Below are 14788 nucleotides of genomic sequence, written 5' to 3'. Positions count from 1 at the left end.
TACATATATATACATACAGACTTCAACATCACCACCACCACCAGACTGACGCTAACACCACCAAACCAAAGCTTGTGCTCGAACCGTGATTTCCCAACGACGACGACGACTAGTGGAAGCTCTGACAAAGGCTACCTCCGGATTAGACATGTAAAGACCGGTCATTTTCCCATTTTTTGGATTTTCTTTTTCCTTTAATTTTGTGACATTGGGATACGTGTACGGGGTTCTCGGGATTCTTTTTAGCTTTTGTCAAGTTTTGAACTCTTATAAATGCATTCCGGACCATTTCCTTCATTTTTTTATTTTTGACTCGGGAGGTCATCGTGTGGGTCCAAGACGAATTTTTCTGCTCTGGATTATTTTTCAGTGCCGTTAATTTTTTTGTACATTAATTTTGATACCGTTATTTTTACTTTCACGAGTTTTATCCGTTTGAGCGCGTTTTGACAACTTTAGCTTTTTAGGGTCGTATAAGGCCTATTCGTTGACTTTAACTTGACTTTTGACTTGGTATATAAGGAGGGGAGAGAGAAAGAGAAATCATTTTTCCCTTCTCTTGGCTGGCAGCCATTCTTCTTCTTTCTTCTTCCTTTCTTTTTCTAGATCTAGTTATTCTCTCCTCCATTTGAGTGCCTTCTTTTTAGATTCAACCTTTGCCATGTTAGCCTTGGTAAGGGCTTACATTCTATCTGAATAGTCTTCCATTTGGATCATTTTTTAGTGTTTGATTTGAGCTCAGGTTTGGATTTTGGAGGTGCCATAAGAGAATTAGTTGTTGCCTTTATTGTCCCCGACGTAACCCCGAAGTTGCGTCGTCTTTGGAGCAGTTTCGTGTTGGCGTCATTTGAGGTTTTCACCTCAAATTAAGGTAGTGGTGTCTTATGCTAGTAATTTACACTTTCTTTGGGTCTTATGGATGTGGAGAGTTGTAAAGTATGTTTATATGAAATGTGAATATGTGAGCCATGTTTATTTTTAGTACATATGCGATATATGCAATGTTTAATGTGTGTAAGTTAGTATCCTTTTAATCTTGGACTTGTATTCAGTTGTAGTAATGATGAGCATGATAGGAGGGAAATGGATTGGCCATTGTTATGCATGGTGCGATTAAGGTCGTTATTTCATTGAGTTTCATTGGTGCGTCATCTCTACGTGGTCCATGGGTTTTATGATTGAGTTGGTAGGTGGATGTGTCGGTTAAAGAGAGCATTTCATTTTATAGTATTCTTTTGCAATATTACCTCGTGGTTTAGAGGTGGGTTGTTTGGGTTTTTGTGACGGCCCTGGTTTTTCAAGTCAGTGCATCTTGTAATGAACCGAAGATTGACCTGATAACGGATCCAGATGCAGAAGAAAGAAATAAAACAATGGTATCCTAAGGCACAACACACCTCTAAGACACTTTGATGACCTTCCATGAGGTCGTGGAACTCAATGAGAATTGACATAGAAGCAAAAGATCGGAAATATGACAATAGGCCCCCAAGGGCAAAATAGTCATTTTGCAAAAAATATAGATTTGGGTGCTACCGAGTACACCGCTAGAAAGACAATAAAAAACTAATCATGATAGACTCAAGAATCACATGATTTGGAGTCTGAACGAAGGAGAAACGACAAAACAAAGAAAAAGGGACATATAAAGCAAAAAGGGTAAACTGGTATTATTTAAAAATATCCAGGCGTAACCGAGCACACCGTTGAATAGACGACGAAAAATTAGTCAAGTTCAAAAAATAGTTTACTCGATTTGGAGTCTGGACGTGGGAAAAAGGTCAAAAACAAAAATAATGTCGCGGCGGCCCGATGAGGGTCATGACAGCTATAGTGCTGCCGACCCACTAATGCTGCAACTGACAGTAAAAACAGGCACCTAAATGGACTTTTTTGGAAAAACTCAAAGAAAAAACCCTCCCCCCCCCCTAAAATCAAGTTTTCTACTTGGCCACGCGAACGGAAACAAAAAAAATGCATTGCGATGCCCAGAATGCCCCCAAGAAAATCAGGTCAATGTGGTAAAAATCCGTCCAAGCTGCTGCCAAAGGAAAGGAAATGGGGCTTCTGGAGGTTTTTAAATTGTCTAAATTAAAAATGCAATCTTAAAATACACCCACAAGACCCCCGGAAGTTTCGGATCGGTCGACACGTTTTTTTTTTAAAAAAGTCGATGAGTAGTACCAAGTATTAAAATCTCAAGTTTTAAAACATATTTGTAAACTTTAGAATTAATGGCCCTTGGACTCATGTCATACATACCAAATAAGCATTCAAAAAGTGTACTTAGGTACACATTACATATTTCTAGGTAAAAATAACATTTTACAACTAAAAGATGCTACATGCTAACACTTGCATGTTTTCCAAAATACATCAAAATACTTCAAGGTATCAAGGTAACTTAAGAATGTGATGCATCCCAAAACAAAGTTTCTTTACCTACAAAATAACCTAAACAACTAGGGAGAGTAATCAAGTTACTCGTAGGATGTGGTGCATGCGCATACCCTATAGTTTCAAGTATAATGTGAACCAAACATAGACCATCACAAGAGTGCATTCCACTTAACGTCTATATTTCCATGGTACTCTAAGGGATCATCTCAAGCTCTACAAATGTTTGAAATGATAAATACATAGCATCCAAGTATACATAAACAAGTACATTAACCGCATTTAAACTAAGATTACCAAATCACAAGCTACAAGAAATCCATGATTTATAACATGGAAAGTAATACTAAATCAAATAATGGAAAGGCTAGGATATGTGGCCACGAGATCATACAAGTTATTTCGGGTAATTACGACCCACAAGGTACAACCTAGTGCGCACTATGACTTAGGAGAATTCTTTTCCTCCATACTAGAGCCAAACCCTAGCCATCAAACATTTCATATCCTTACAAGCTTCCAAAAATCAACAAGTCCATGACATTTATATAATCTTAATGCATGAAACTACCTACCAAGCACAAGTAAGGTGAAACCACACAAACCATGCCCTAAGGTTGCATGTCTAAAGTGGCAGGCTAATGATACTACACATTATGCTGTATGAATTTAATATTAATGTAGGCCACAATTACTAACCATGCAATATAGTAATTTACCTACAAGTAATTACAAGTGCTACATATAAGATTTTCATACTAGACTTTCAATAAAATTTCCATTACTTAACACATAAGTGCAATTTCAAGATATTCATAATAGACCCTCAATGAAATCACAAGTATTAGGCAAGTCATTAAACAATAACCTACCTATACAATTTAATAGTCATCTACATGCTTTAATCCACAAATCCTAAGTCAAGCATATAAAATCTCTATTTACATGCAAGTACAAGAATTTAAAAGGCATGTAATCAATATATATTAAGCTCCAATATATATAAAACCCAAAAAGGATAAACATATAACCACCCCTACCTCAATAGAGAATTGAATCTCTATAATCCAAAGCAATCAAGCTTAAAATGGTAAACCAATCTAGGGTTTTGTAGAGGAGAGTGGGAGGAAGCTAAAGTACTTCAAGCTTTAGGTTCTAAGGTGAGTGGAAGGAGGCCAAAATGAAGCTTAAAGCTCTAAACTAAGCTTTACTTCAATGGTGGCTAGGTTGGGGTTTGAGAGGAAAGAGATAAAATGAAATAAAAACACAAACTCTAAACTAAATGTGGTGGGATTCTCCACTTACTATGTGCTCTTGCACTACCTCTCACACACACACAAATGCAAGACAAAATATGGTGTCTACACTTGTCACCATCCTAAGTAATCATCCAAGGCTTGATATTAAGCCTACACTTGTCAACCATCTATGCCAACAAATGCTCCTATCCTAGGCCAACAAATGGGTAAATCTCCGCCCTCCATGTGTCATCAAACTAAGTCTCCAAGTGGTTCCACCACAATGCCAACAAGTGGCTCCATAGGAGTGTGACACTTGTCACACTTCACAAAAATTACAAAAAGACTCATTTTCAAAATATCTTCCAAATTAAATTACAAATTGGTTCCTAAGACGAAAAATAATTACTTTACATAATTACACTAAAACCCCAAAAGTCAAGAATATTTTCAAGAAGTTATGTATCCATACCCTTTACAAGAAAAGTAAACATCTAGCATACTTTTCTACAAAAGTAAAAATGTAGATTTCATGGAAATTAAATATCATGGATGCATGCAAGGCCGAAATCAAATCTGAGCCCAAAAAGTGAGGTTATGCAAGGAAAAATGATAAACGAGAAAAAGACGAAATAGGGAAAACGACGAAAAAAGAAATTACCAAAAAAAAAATGAAAAGAAGGAAAATGACCGGGTCATTACAACCTACCCTCCTTAAAAGGATTTCATTCACGAAATGTGATACCCCCTAATTTTGGAACACGGATTGATCAAGTCCGCGCACAAAATCAAGGGATATCAAAACAATTTAAGTATTTAACAAGCACAGAATACAAAGATGAATAATAAAGAATAAATAAACCGCTGAAGAAAACTAATAAATAAATATTACTTAATGATTCTCCAACAATTACAATTCGGAAATCCCATAACTCAAGGACCTCTTAAAACATTATCCAATAATCCCATACTATTTAAAAGTACACAAGATGAATAGACGAATGACAGTCTCCCAGCTGCGGATCCTCAACCTCGAGACTGGAACCTCGAATAACCTGAAAAATAAATCGTGGGTTAAACCCTACGAGCAAGTTCACTCTACCAGGCCTCTGAAAACCAATAAGCAGATCATCTCTAATCAAAACCAAACATAATAAAGTTTTAACTTTAATAAAGCACGATATACATGTCTATATATAATTATATATACTATACTAATCACATCCATTAATAGGTTTATTAAATTTCCATACCTATTAAATAATTATTAAAATAATATTCATACCTAGACCAATCTACCATTTCATTTTATAAAAACTCCTTTGACCTTAATCCCATCCTAGTCAGTTGTCTAATCATTTAAACAACAAATAATAATAAAAGAAATACTCTATTTAATCCCAACCCGATAATGATTTTAATTGTTTAAATCACATATCCAAAATCCAAGTTTTGACAAATCATCCACGTCTTCCCCAATATTATTTTATTAATGTAAAATAATACACTAACCAGTAAGTACTAAACTATTCTCATTTAAGAATATCTAACCCTAATCCAATCCATACATACAACAACCATAGATGATATTTTAATCATCTAACACATAACAACGTAATTATGCTTTGGCAAATCAACCATGCCGTTACAAATATTTTTATTTATATATTGGCAATTCAACCATGCTTCCACAAGTATATATATTTATACATTGGCAATTCAACCATGCCTCCGTGTATATATATTTATACATTGGCAATTCAACCATGCCTCCACAGGTATATTTATTCATACATTTAATTAGCAATTCATCCATGCGTCCCATGTATGTATTATATTCATACAAATATTTATGTAATATTTTTAATCCTTTGGCAATTCATCCATGCCTACATCTTAACCATGAATCACTTGAAACTTAACAATACGCTAAATCATACATAACTATCTCATGCATATTATACGCATATTATTGATTTAATAATCAACCTATCAAGATACAACAAATAAGAATGATAATATTAATCATTTTAAATGATATATATTTATATATATACCTACACATATATTATTTAATATATATATGTGTGTTTAACACCTTCCTTAATAATCCTTAATTTTTTTAAAAATCAATATACATATATGTATATATATATATATATATACATATATTCATCCTTCTATATAACTCATAAACGAATTAAACTATATATACGCATATATAAATATATATATATATATAGCCACACACACTTCCCTCCATAATAAATTATTAATTTATTATATTTACACAAATTAATGCTACTAAATATGTCAGAAATAGTTTCCCCTAAATACTCCATACCAGTTTAAATAGTTTTCCGACACCGTCTCACTAAAACGTAAATATCTCTTATTAGGATGAGAATCTGATAATGAAATTGGTACCATTGGAAAGAGGACGAAAAATCCTTGAATTTGAGCTCAAGAATGACCCAATTTCGATTTAAAATGATTAAGTTATGACTGTTTAAATTTCGAATAACAAAACAGGAATAATAATATGTTGAGCTCAATGGTTACTGTGAGCGCAACCGCACTGGATTAAAGTATGACACGTGGCGTACTATGATTCACTGGTGCATCAACTCTGATGGTGCGCACCGCACCAGATCCTATTCCTTTGATCAGATCTAATCTAGGATCCCTTTATGTGGTGCACTGAGTTTCTATGGAACCGCAACACACCAAATCATCCTCCAATCATCAACTCCAACTCAATGGCCCAGATCAGTTTACCCACCAACTTACTGTATGCCGCGCCACATAGGATTATGATACCTTGTTCATACGCCGATACATAAGCCGTATATATAAAATATATAAATAGGGTATATATATATATTTCAAATAAATAAAGAAAATAAATCTAATAAATTCCTTTAAAAAAATAGAAAAATACCAGAAAAATTCCAGAAAATTACAAAAAATTCCCATAAATTCTAGAAACACTAATTAACCCTCTTGGGTCTAGATCTAGCCTATTGATTGATGTAAACAAAATATACAACACATATATACAACAATAAAAATCCAAAATTCCAAAAAATAAAATATAATAATTCATATTTTAAATATTCCGTTCTAACCATCATTTAATCAATAAATTTAACCTTAAATTTTGATACTTAACATGAAATCCTTATGAGTTCTAAGAGGAAAGTTAGAGAAGAACTCGCTTGAAGGTTTCGAAACGAAACCGACGCTTCAAGCTTTAATTATCTCTTCCAATTCCGACGTCCTCCTTTTCTGATCCGACCTCCTCATTGTCAGCCCTTCTTCTTCCTCTCTCTCTGTCTATTTTATTTTTCTAACGTGTAAAACCTTTAACCCTAAAGCTTTATGTGTATTTTTATACACATTAAATTCCAAATCCTATTCCAACTTGTATTATGAATTAAAATTATAACCTTTAAATAATTTATATCTATAAACATATATTATATTACATATATATATATATAAATTTATATTCCTTCCATAATTAACCCATTAGTTAATTAAATCATATATACATATATATATCAATAAATATATATCTATATATATATTCCATAACAACTATTAATTAATTATATTTATATATATATATATATATATATTTATAATTAATACAAAAAGTGATCATTTAAATAATTAAATAACCACGGGCCTTCATTAATTATCCTAATAAGGTTTCATACAAGCCCAAGACCACGTCTTTTGGTCCAACTTTCCTTAAACCCAATCCAATTAATTTAAATAAATAAGATAATTAATTAAATATTGAAATTAAAATAACTAATTACATGAAGTACATAAACAAACAAGAATTTACAACTGAGTCACACAATACCAATAAAATCAACACACTAATAATTCAATCAATAATCAACCACACAAACAATCAATCATCATACATAATCACGAAATATAACTTAATTAAAATAAGATAATTAATCTAGCACTCAATAAATAAAATAAATCATTGAAGAATAAAATAAAGTAATTAGTCCTAATTAATTAATCCTTTAAAAATATCGGGGTATTACCCGAAATCAAGTCGTACTTGAAAGAGAGAACAAATGGGGATACCAAGAGTGAACCTCCTGTTAGAACTCTCAGGTAGCCTCCTCGACGCTGTGATGTCTCCACAAGACCTTAACCAATGGAATGTTCTTAGTCCGTAAGACCTGCTCCCATGAATCAAGAATCTGGACCAGACCTTTCTCATAGGTCACGTCCTCACGAACAACCACATCAGTCCACTGTAAAACATATGATGGATCTGGCTTGTACTTCCTCAGCGTAGAGACATGAAAGATGTCGTGAACCCTATCCAGGTCTGGTGGTAACGCCAAATGATAAGTAACCTCACCGACGCGCTCCAAAATCTCAAATGGTCTAATGAACCTAGGAGACAACTTGCCAGTTTGTTGAAATCTCAGAAGCCCCTTGCGCGGAGAAATCTTAAGAAAGACATGGTCCCCTACCTCAAAAGACAATAATCGTCTCCTCCTATCAGTGTAACTCCTCTGTCTGCTCTGTGCAGTAGCCAACTGCTGCCGAATTAACTTGATTTTATCTGTAGTCTTAATGACAATGTCAGGACCTAGGGCAATGGTATCACCGACCTCGGTCCAACAAATTGGAGATCTGCACGGTCTGTCATACAACGCCTCAAATGGTGCCATACCAATACTGGTCCGGTAACTGTTGTTATAGGCAAACTCAACCAAAGGCAAGTAGTCCTCCCAACTACCCTCAAAATCTAAGATACAAGTCTGTAACATATCCTCCAATATCTGAATGGTACGCTCCGACTGACCATCAGTCTGAGGATGGAATGTCGTGCTAAAATGAGGCCCTGTATCAAGAGCCTCCTGAAAACTCTACCAAAAGTGAGACGTGAACTGTGGATCCCTATCCGAAATAATGGATACAGGAACTCCATGAAGCATGACAATCTACCTCACATACAGTCCACTTAGTCTCCTGCACTATCTGTCACTGCCATGGGCAAGAAGTATGCCGTCTTAGTCAACCTGTTAACTATGACCCAAACTGCATCATTCCCTACCTGAGACCTCGGAAGTCCCGTTACGAAATCCACAATGATATACTCTTATTTCCACTCAGCTACTGGAAATGGTGGCAACAATGCTACCGGTCGTTGATGATCTACCTTCACTTGTTGACAAGTAAGACATCGAGCCATAAATTGTGAAACATCCCGTTTCATGCCCCGCCACCAAAACTGTCATCGCAGATTGTGATACATCTTTGTACCACCAGGATGAACTACAAGCCGAGAGTGGTGAAAGTCCCGAAGAACGTCTTCACGACAAGACAAAGGAACAAACATCATCCCCTTGTACTTGAGACCACCATCTGAATGTAAGGTCCAACCCTCTACACTTTCGCCGCCTAAAATTCGAATATGGATGGCCTTCATCTCCTCATCCTCCAACTGTGCCTCAATAACTCTGCTAACAAGAGCCGGTTGAGCCATAAGGCTAAACAAAATAGCTGGTGAAACATCCTCATAAGACTATAAACCAAGATCTGCAAGCTCTTCTAGCATCTTCCATATATGAATGGAAACGCTAGCAAGAGTTCCCCGTGACTTCCTACTCAATGCATCGGCCACTACGTTGGCCTTACCCCAATGGTACTGTGACTTAAAGTCATAGTCCTCTATGAACTTGACCCATCTGCACTGTCTTAAGTTCAAATCCTTCTGAGAGAAGAGATACTTGAGACTCTTGTGATCGGAGAAAACCTCAAATTTCTGCCCGTACAAATAGTGTCTTTACCCCTTCAGGGCAAAGATAACTACTGCTAACTCCAAATCATGCATCGGATAGTTTAACTCGTGAGTCTTCAACTGTCGAGACCAATAAGCAACCACTTGCTCTGTCTGTATTAAGACGCAACCCAAACCTTCCCGTGAAACATCACAAAAGATCATATAACCTAAACCACATTCAGGAATGATCAAAACTGGAGCCGATGTCAACTTGACCTTCAACTCCTGAAAAGGAAACTCACATGCCTCGTTCCATACGAACTTGACCCCCTTGCGGGTAAGTCGAGTCATAGGTGCCGCTAGACGAGAGAAATCCCGAACAGATCTCCGGTAGTAGCCGGCTAGGCCAAGGAAACTCCGAATCTCAAACACTATATTCGGACGCTCCCAATCCATCACCGACTTAATCTTTGACAGATCCACTGTAACACCGCCCCTTGACACAACATGTCCAAGGAACTTCATTTCTGGTAGCCAAAATTCGCATTTCTCGAACTTAGCACACAACTGATTATCCCTAAGGATTTACAATACTGTCCTCAAATGATACTTATGTTCCTCTATCAAAGTTGAGTATACGAGAATGTCATCAACAAAAACCACAACAAACTGATCAAGATGGTCACTGAATACGCGGTTCATCAAGTCCATGAAAGCTGCTGGAGCATTAGTCAAACCAAATGGCATCACTAGAAACTCATAATAGCCATACCGTGTATGGAAAGCGGTCTTGGATATATTCTCATCCTTAACCCTCAACTGATAGTAACCCGATCTCAAATCAATCTTAGAAAAACAAGTGGCTCTCTTCAACTGATCAAACAAGTCATCAATCCTAGGCAAAGGATACCTGTTCTTGATCGTAACGTGGTTCAGCTTGCGATAATCGATACAAAGTCTCAAAGACCCATCCTTCTTCTTTGCAAAAAGAACCGGTGCTCCCGAGGGTGAAGCACTAGGACGAATAAAGCCCTTAGCTTTCAAATCATCCAATTAAGCTTTCAGTTCATCAAGTAGAGATCGGCGTAGTATCGGGAATGACGTCAATGGAAAGATAACTTCCCAAAGAGGAGGAAGCTCTATCAACTCCTCTGGAAAGACATCCAAAAACTCGACTATAACTACCAAAAAATCACGGCCCAAGCTGCTATCCTCCTCAGTTAATAGGCTAACCAAGTAAGACCTGTGGCGACTCCAATCACCAATACTAAAAACAGTTGCCGGGTGGGAATCGCTCCTATCTCCCACAAAGTGAAAACAGTCTCCCTCAGGAGTACAAATAGTCACTTTCCCGCGGAAGCAATCGATCATAGCACGAAAGAAGGATAACCAATCCATCCCGAGAAAGACGTTAAAGTACGTCATGTCAAAAATAACAAAATCAAACTTTAAGGTCCGCCTAGCTATCTCGATAGCACAACCCCGACAAACACAGTCCAAAAACACTGGACCCCTACTGGTGTGTCAACATAAAGGAAACCATCCCATAGTGTGACTTCCAGCCCCAAGGAATGTACAAATGATGCAGATATAAATGAATGCGACGCACCCGTGTCAATAAGAACTTTAGCCCAAAAACTAAAAACTGGAAAGATACCTCAAAGCGTAGAAGTCCCTGCAGAGGTATCGGCCTGTGGCAATGTGTAGACTCGTCCCTGAGCCCCTAATTGCTGAGACCTGCCCTGGTGACCCGATTGATGTCCGGAAGCAGTAGGTGTGGAGCCTCTGACCAGATATGAACCAACTGGTAAAGCCGCTAACTGCGGTGCCTGAGGCACCCTGAAACCTGATTGCACAACTGCTGACTATGCCGGTGTGGCCTGTGAACCTATGCCACTCTGTGTCCCGCCTTGCAATTTCGGACACTCTCTCCTGAAGTGACCTGGTTGCTTGCAATAGTGACAAGCTCTGCGAACCCCCTTCGTCGAAGCTGTAGGCTTGCTAGCCTGAGACTGACTGGCCTGTGGCTGAAGTTGTGGACAGCGAGGCTTAATATGCCCTGGCTGCTGACAGTGGTGACAAATCACTCCCCGAACTGAGCCCGAAGATACTGGAACTGCAGGTATAGACCGAGCCTGCTGTAACTGTCCCTGAGTACGTGAACTGTCCCTGGCCTTAACCTTCTTCTACTGGCCTCAACAGATACTGATGAAGCCTCTCCACGAGACTACTTATATGAACCCTTGATCCTGAGCTGATCTCGGTCCTCTACCTCAACCAATATAGCTTTCTGCACTACCTCCCCATAGGTCCTCAAATCCAACACTGAAATCCGTGGCCTAATATCAAGATGTAACCCATCTTAACACTTCCTTACCTTGAGCTCATCGGTAGCTGCTATCTCTGGTGCATAGCGGAAAAGAGAAGTGAAGCGTGTCTCATACTTAATGACATTCAACATGCCCTGATAAAGGCCTGTGAACTGCACTCTCATATCCTGCCTCATAGCCCTCAGAAAGAAGCAGTCAAAGAACAATGTCTTGAACTCCTCCCAAGTCATCACCTCTACATCATGGATATTGGTCATAAACCTCTACCTGATATCGGCATCTCCGATGAACATAGAAGCTGTCAAGGAGATCCTCAATCAGTTTGTAGGTATTTCCATGTTATCGAGCTTGCATACCATAAAATTAAACCATGCCTCTGAAGCAAGCGGATCCATACTTCCTGTAAACTGGTCGATCTTAACCCGCTGTAACTTCATGAAGTAGTCCAATGCCTCATTAGCAATTGGTGCTGGTGCTTGTGCCGGTACCAGAATCTGCATCCCTGTAATATGCTGACGAAACATCTACTGAATAGACTCTGACATCCCCAGAGCCACTCCCTGTGCGATCTGCTCCTCATAAGTCGGCGCTCATGGTGGATTAGGATCCACACCACGAGGTTGAGCCCTGGGCCTCCCTGGACCCCGTGCGAGCCCGATGTCTGCAACCTGCTCCTCAACCTACTCATCCACTCCTATGTGATGAGAAGACTCTCTGCGAGTCAAAACCATGGTGCTACACACATAAGGGACAAGGTCAACAACAACGCAAGTTGTTAAGACCTAATACAACTCACGCCATGAATGCACGGAGCAAGTAGCACATAATACAAGCAAGAAATGTATGCAATATACAGTCGTGCTAAATATAAAAGTATATACAACATGCTAACTCCCAACAAACATATACAAAATGCTAAGGCATACAAGCATATACAACATACTAAAACAGTTAAGGAAAACTCCTAAACATACTACCATATAAGCACGTAAACATGTTACTAAATCAAAACATGTTATCAAGAAAAACGTACACATATCAAAGAAAGTCAATAAAAGCTTGATATGCACCCAAAACCCATCGTCCTAAGGTTTTCAAGCTTAAAAGCTCTGATACCACCTGTGACAGCCCTGGTTTTTCAAGCCAGTGGGTCCTGTGATGAATCAAAGATTAACCCGATAATGGATCCTAATGCAGAAGCAAGAAATAAAACAATAGTTTCCTAAGGCACAACACGCCTATAAGACACTTTGATAACCTTCCATGAGGTTGTGGAACACAATGAGAACTGACACAGAAGCAAAAAATCAGAAATATGACAAATAAGCCCCCAGGGGTAAAATAGTCATTTTGACAAAAATATGGATTCAGGTGCTACCGAGCACACCACTAGAAAGACAATAACAAACTAATTGTGATGGACTCAAGAATTGCATGATTTGGAATCCGGACGAAGGAAAAACGGCAAAATAAAGAAAAACGGACATATAAAGCAAAAAGGGTAAACTGGTAATTATTCAGAAATATCCAGGCATAACCAAGCACACCTTTGAATAGACGACGAAAAATTAGTCAAGGTCAAAAATTTTTTTACTCGATTTGGAGTCCGGACGTGGGAGAAAGGTCAAAAACAAAAACAATGTCTTAACGGCCTGACGAGGGTCATAACAGTTACAGTGCTGCTGCTGTAACTGAAAGTAAAAATAGGCATCTAAATGGACTTTTTTTTGGAAAAACTTAAAGAAGAAACCCCCATAAAATCAAGTTTTCTACACGGCAATGTGGACAAAAAAAAAAAAAAAAAAAAATGCATTGTTAAATGCCCAGAATGCCCCCAAGATCAAGAGGGTAAAAATCCGTCCGAGCTGCTGCCAAAGGAAAGGAAATGGGGCTTCAGGAGGTTTTTAAATTGTCTAAATTGAAAATGCAATATTAAAATACACCCACAAGACCCCTGGAAGTTTCGGATCGGTCTACACGTTTTTTTTTTTAAAAAGTCAATGAACAGTACCAAGTACTAAAATCTCAAGTTTTAAAACATTTAAACTTTAGAATTAATGGCTCTTGGCCTCATGTCATACATACCAAATAAGCATCCAAAAAGTGTACTTAGGTACACATTACATATTTCTAGACAAAAATAATATTTTACAACTAAAAGATGCTACACGCTAACACTTACACATTTTCCAAAATACATCAAAATACTTCAAGGTATCAAGGTAACTTAGGGATGTGATGCATCCCAAAACAAGTTTCTTTACCTACAAAATAACTCAAACAATTAGGGTGAGTAATTAAGTTACTCGTAGGATGTGGTGCATGCGCATACCTTATAGTTTCAAGTATAATGTGAATCAAACATAGACCATCACAAGGATGCATTCCACCTAACGTCTATGTTTCCATGGTACTCTAAGGGATCATCTCAAGCTATACAAATATTTGAAATGATAAACACATAGCATCCAAGTATACATAAATAAGTACACTAACCATATTTAAACTAAGATTACCAAATCACAAGCTACAAGAAATCCATGATTTACAACTTGGAAAGTAATGCTAAATCAAATAATGGAAAGATTAGGATATGTGGCCACGAGACCATACAAGTTATTTCGGGTAATTATGACCCACAAGGTACAACCTAGTGCGCATTATGACTTAGGAGAATTCTTACCCTCCGTACTAGAGCCAAACCCTAGCTATCAAACATTTCATATTCATACAAGCTTCCAAAAATCAACAAGTCCGTGACATTTATATAATCTCAATGCATGAAACTACCTACCAAGCACAAGTAGGGTGAAACCACACAAACCATGCCCTAAGGTTGCATGTCTAAAGTGGCAAGTTAATGATACTACACATTATACTATATGAATTTAATATTAATGTAGGCCATAATTACTAACCATGTAATATAGTAATTTACCTACAAGTAATTACAAGTGCTACATACAAGATTTTCATACTAGACTTTCAATGAAATTTCCATTACTTAACACATAAGTGCAATTTCAAGATATTCATAATAAACCCTCAATGAAATC

At 37.5% G+C, this 14788-nt stretch overlaps 1 protein-coding gene across 1 annotated transcript; it reads right to left on the bottom strand.

Moving 5' to 3' along the window:
• Positions 1-7774: 7774 nt before the first annotated feature.
• LOC132272446 (uncharacterized) lies at positions 7775-8347 on the bottom strand. The gene is made up of 2 exons (XM_059773596.1): positions 8083-8347; positions 7775-7998 (listed from the first exon to the last, which is right to left on the bottom strand). Exons 1-2 carry the CDS (start codon positions 8345-8347, stop codon positions 7775-7777), a joined length of 489 nt encoding a protein of 162 aa, XP_059629579.1.
• Positions 8348-14788: the final 6441 nt, after the last annotated feature.

Source organism: Cornus florida, unplaced genomic scaffold (genome assembly GCF_030987335.1).
Source record: "Cornus florida cultivar Cherokee Brave unplaced genomic scaffold, ASM3098733v1 CherokeeBrave_3.0.0_Hap2_Chr01, whole genome shotgun sequence".
Taxonomy (NCBI): domain Eukaryota; kingdom Viridiplantae; phylum Streptophyta; class Magnoliopsida; order Cornales; family Cornaceae; genus Cornus; species Cornus florida.
Note: the sequence above shows the minus strand (reverse complement) of the source record. Positions and strands in the feature narration are given on the sequence as shown.

Bases quoted from the DNA above. Each gene is read 5' to 3' on its own strand.
- LOC132272446 (XM_059773596.1), bottom strand. From the start codon at position 8,347: ATGGCACCATTTGAGGCGTTGTATGACAGACCGTGCAGATCTCCAATT. The intron at 7,999-8,082 runs GCAAGTTGTCTC...CGTTACCACCAG, and splicing joins TCTGAGATTTCAACAAACTG to ACCTGGATAGGGTTCACGAC.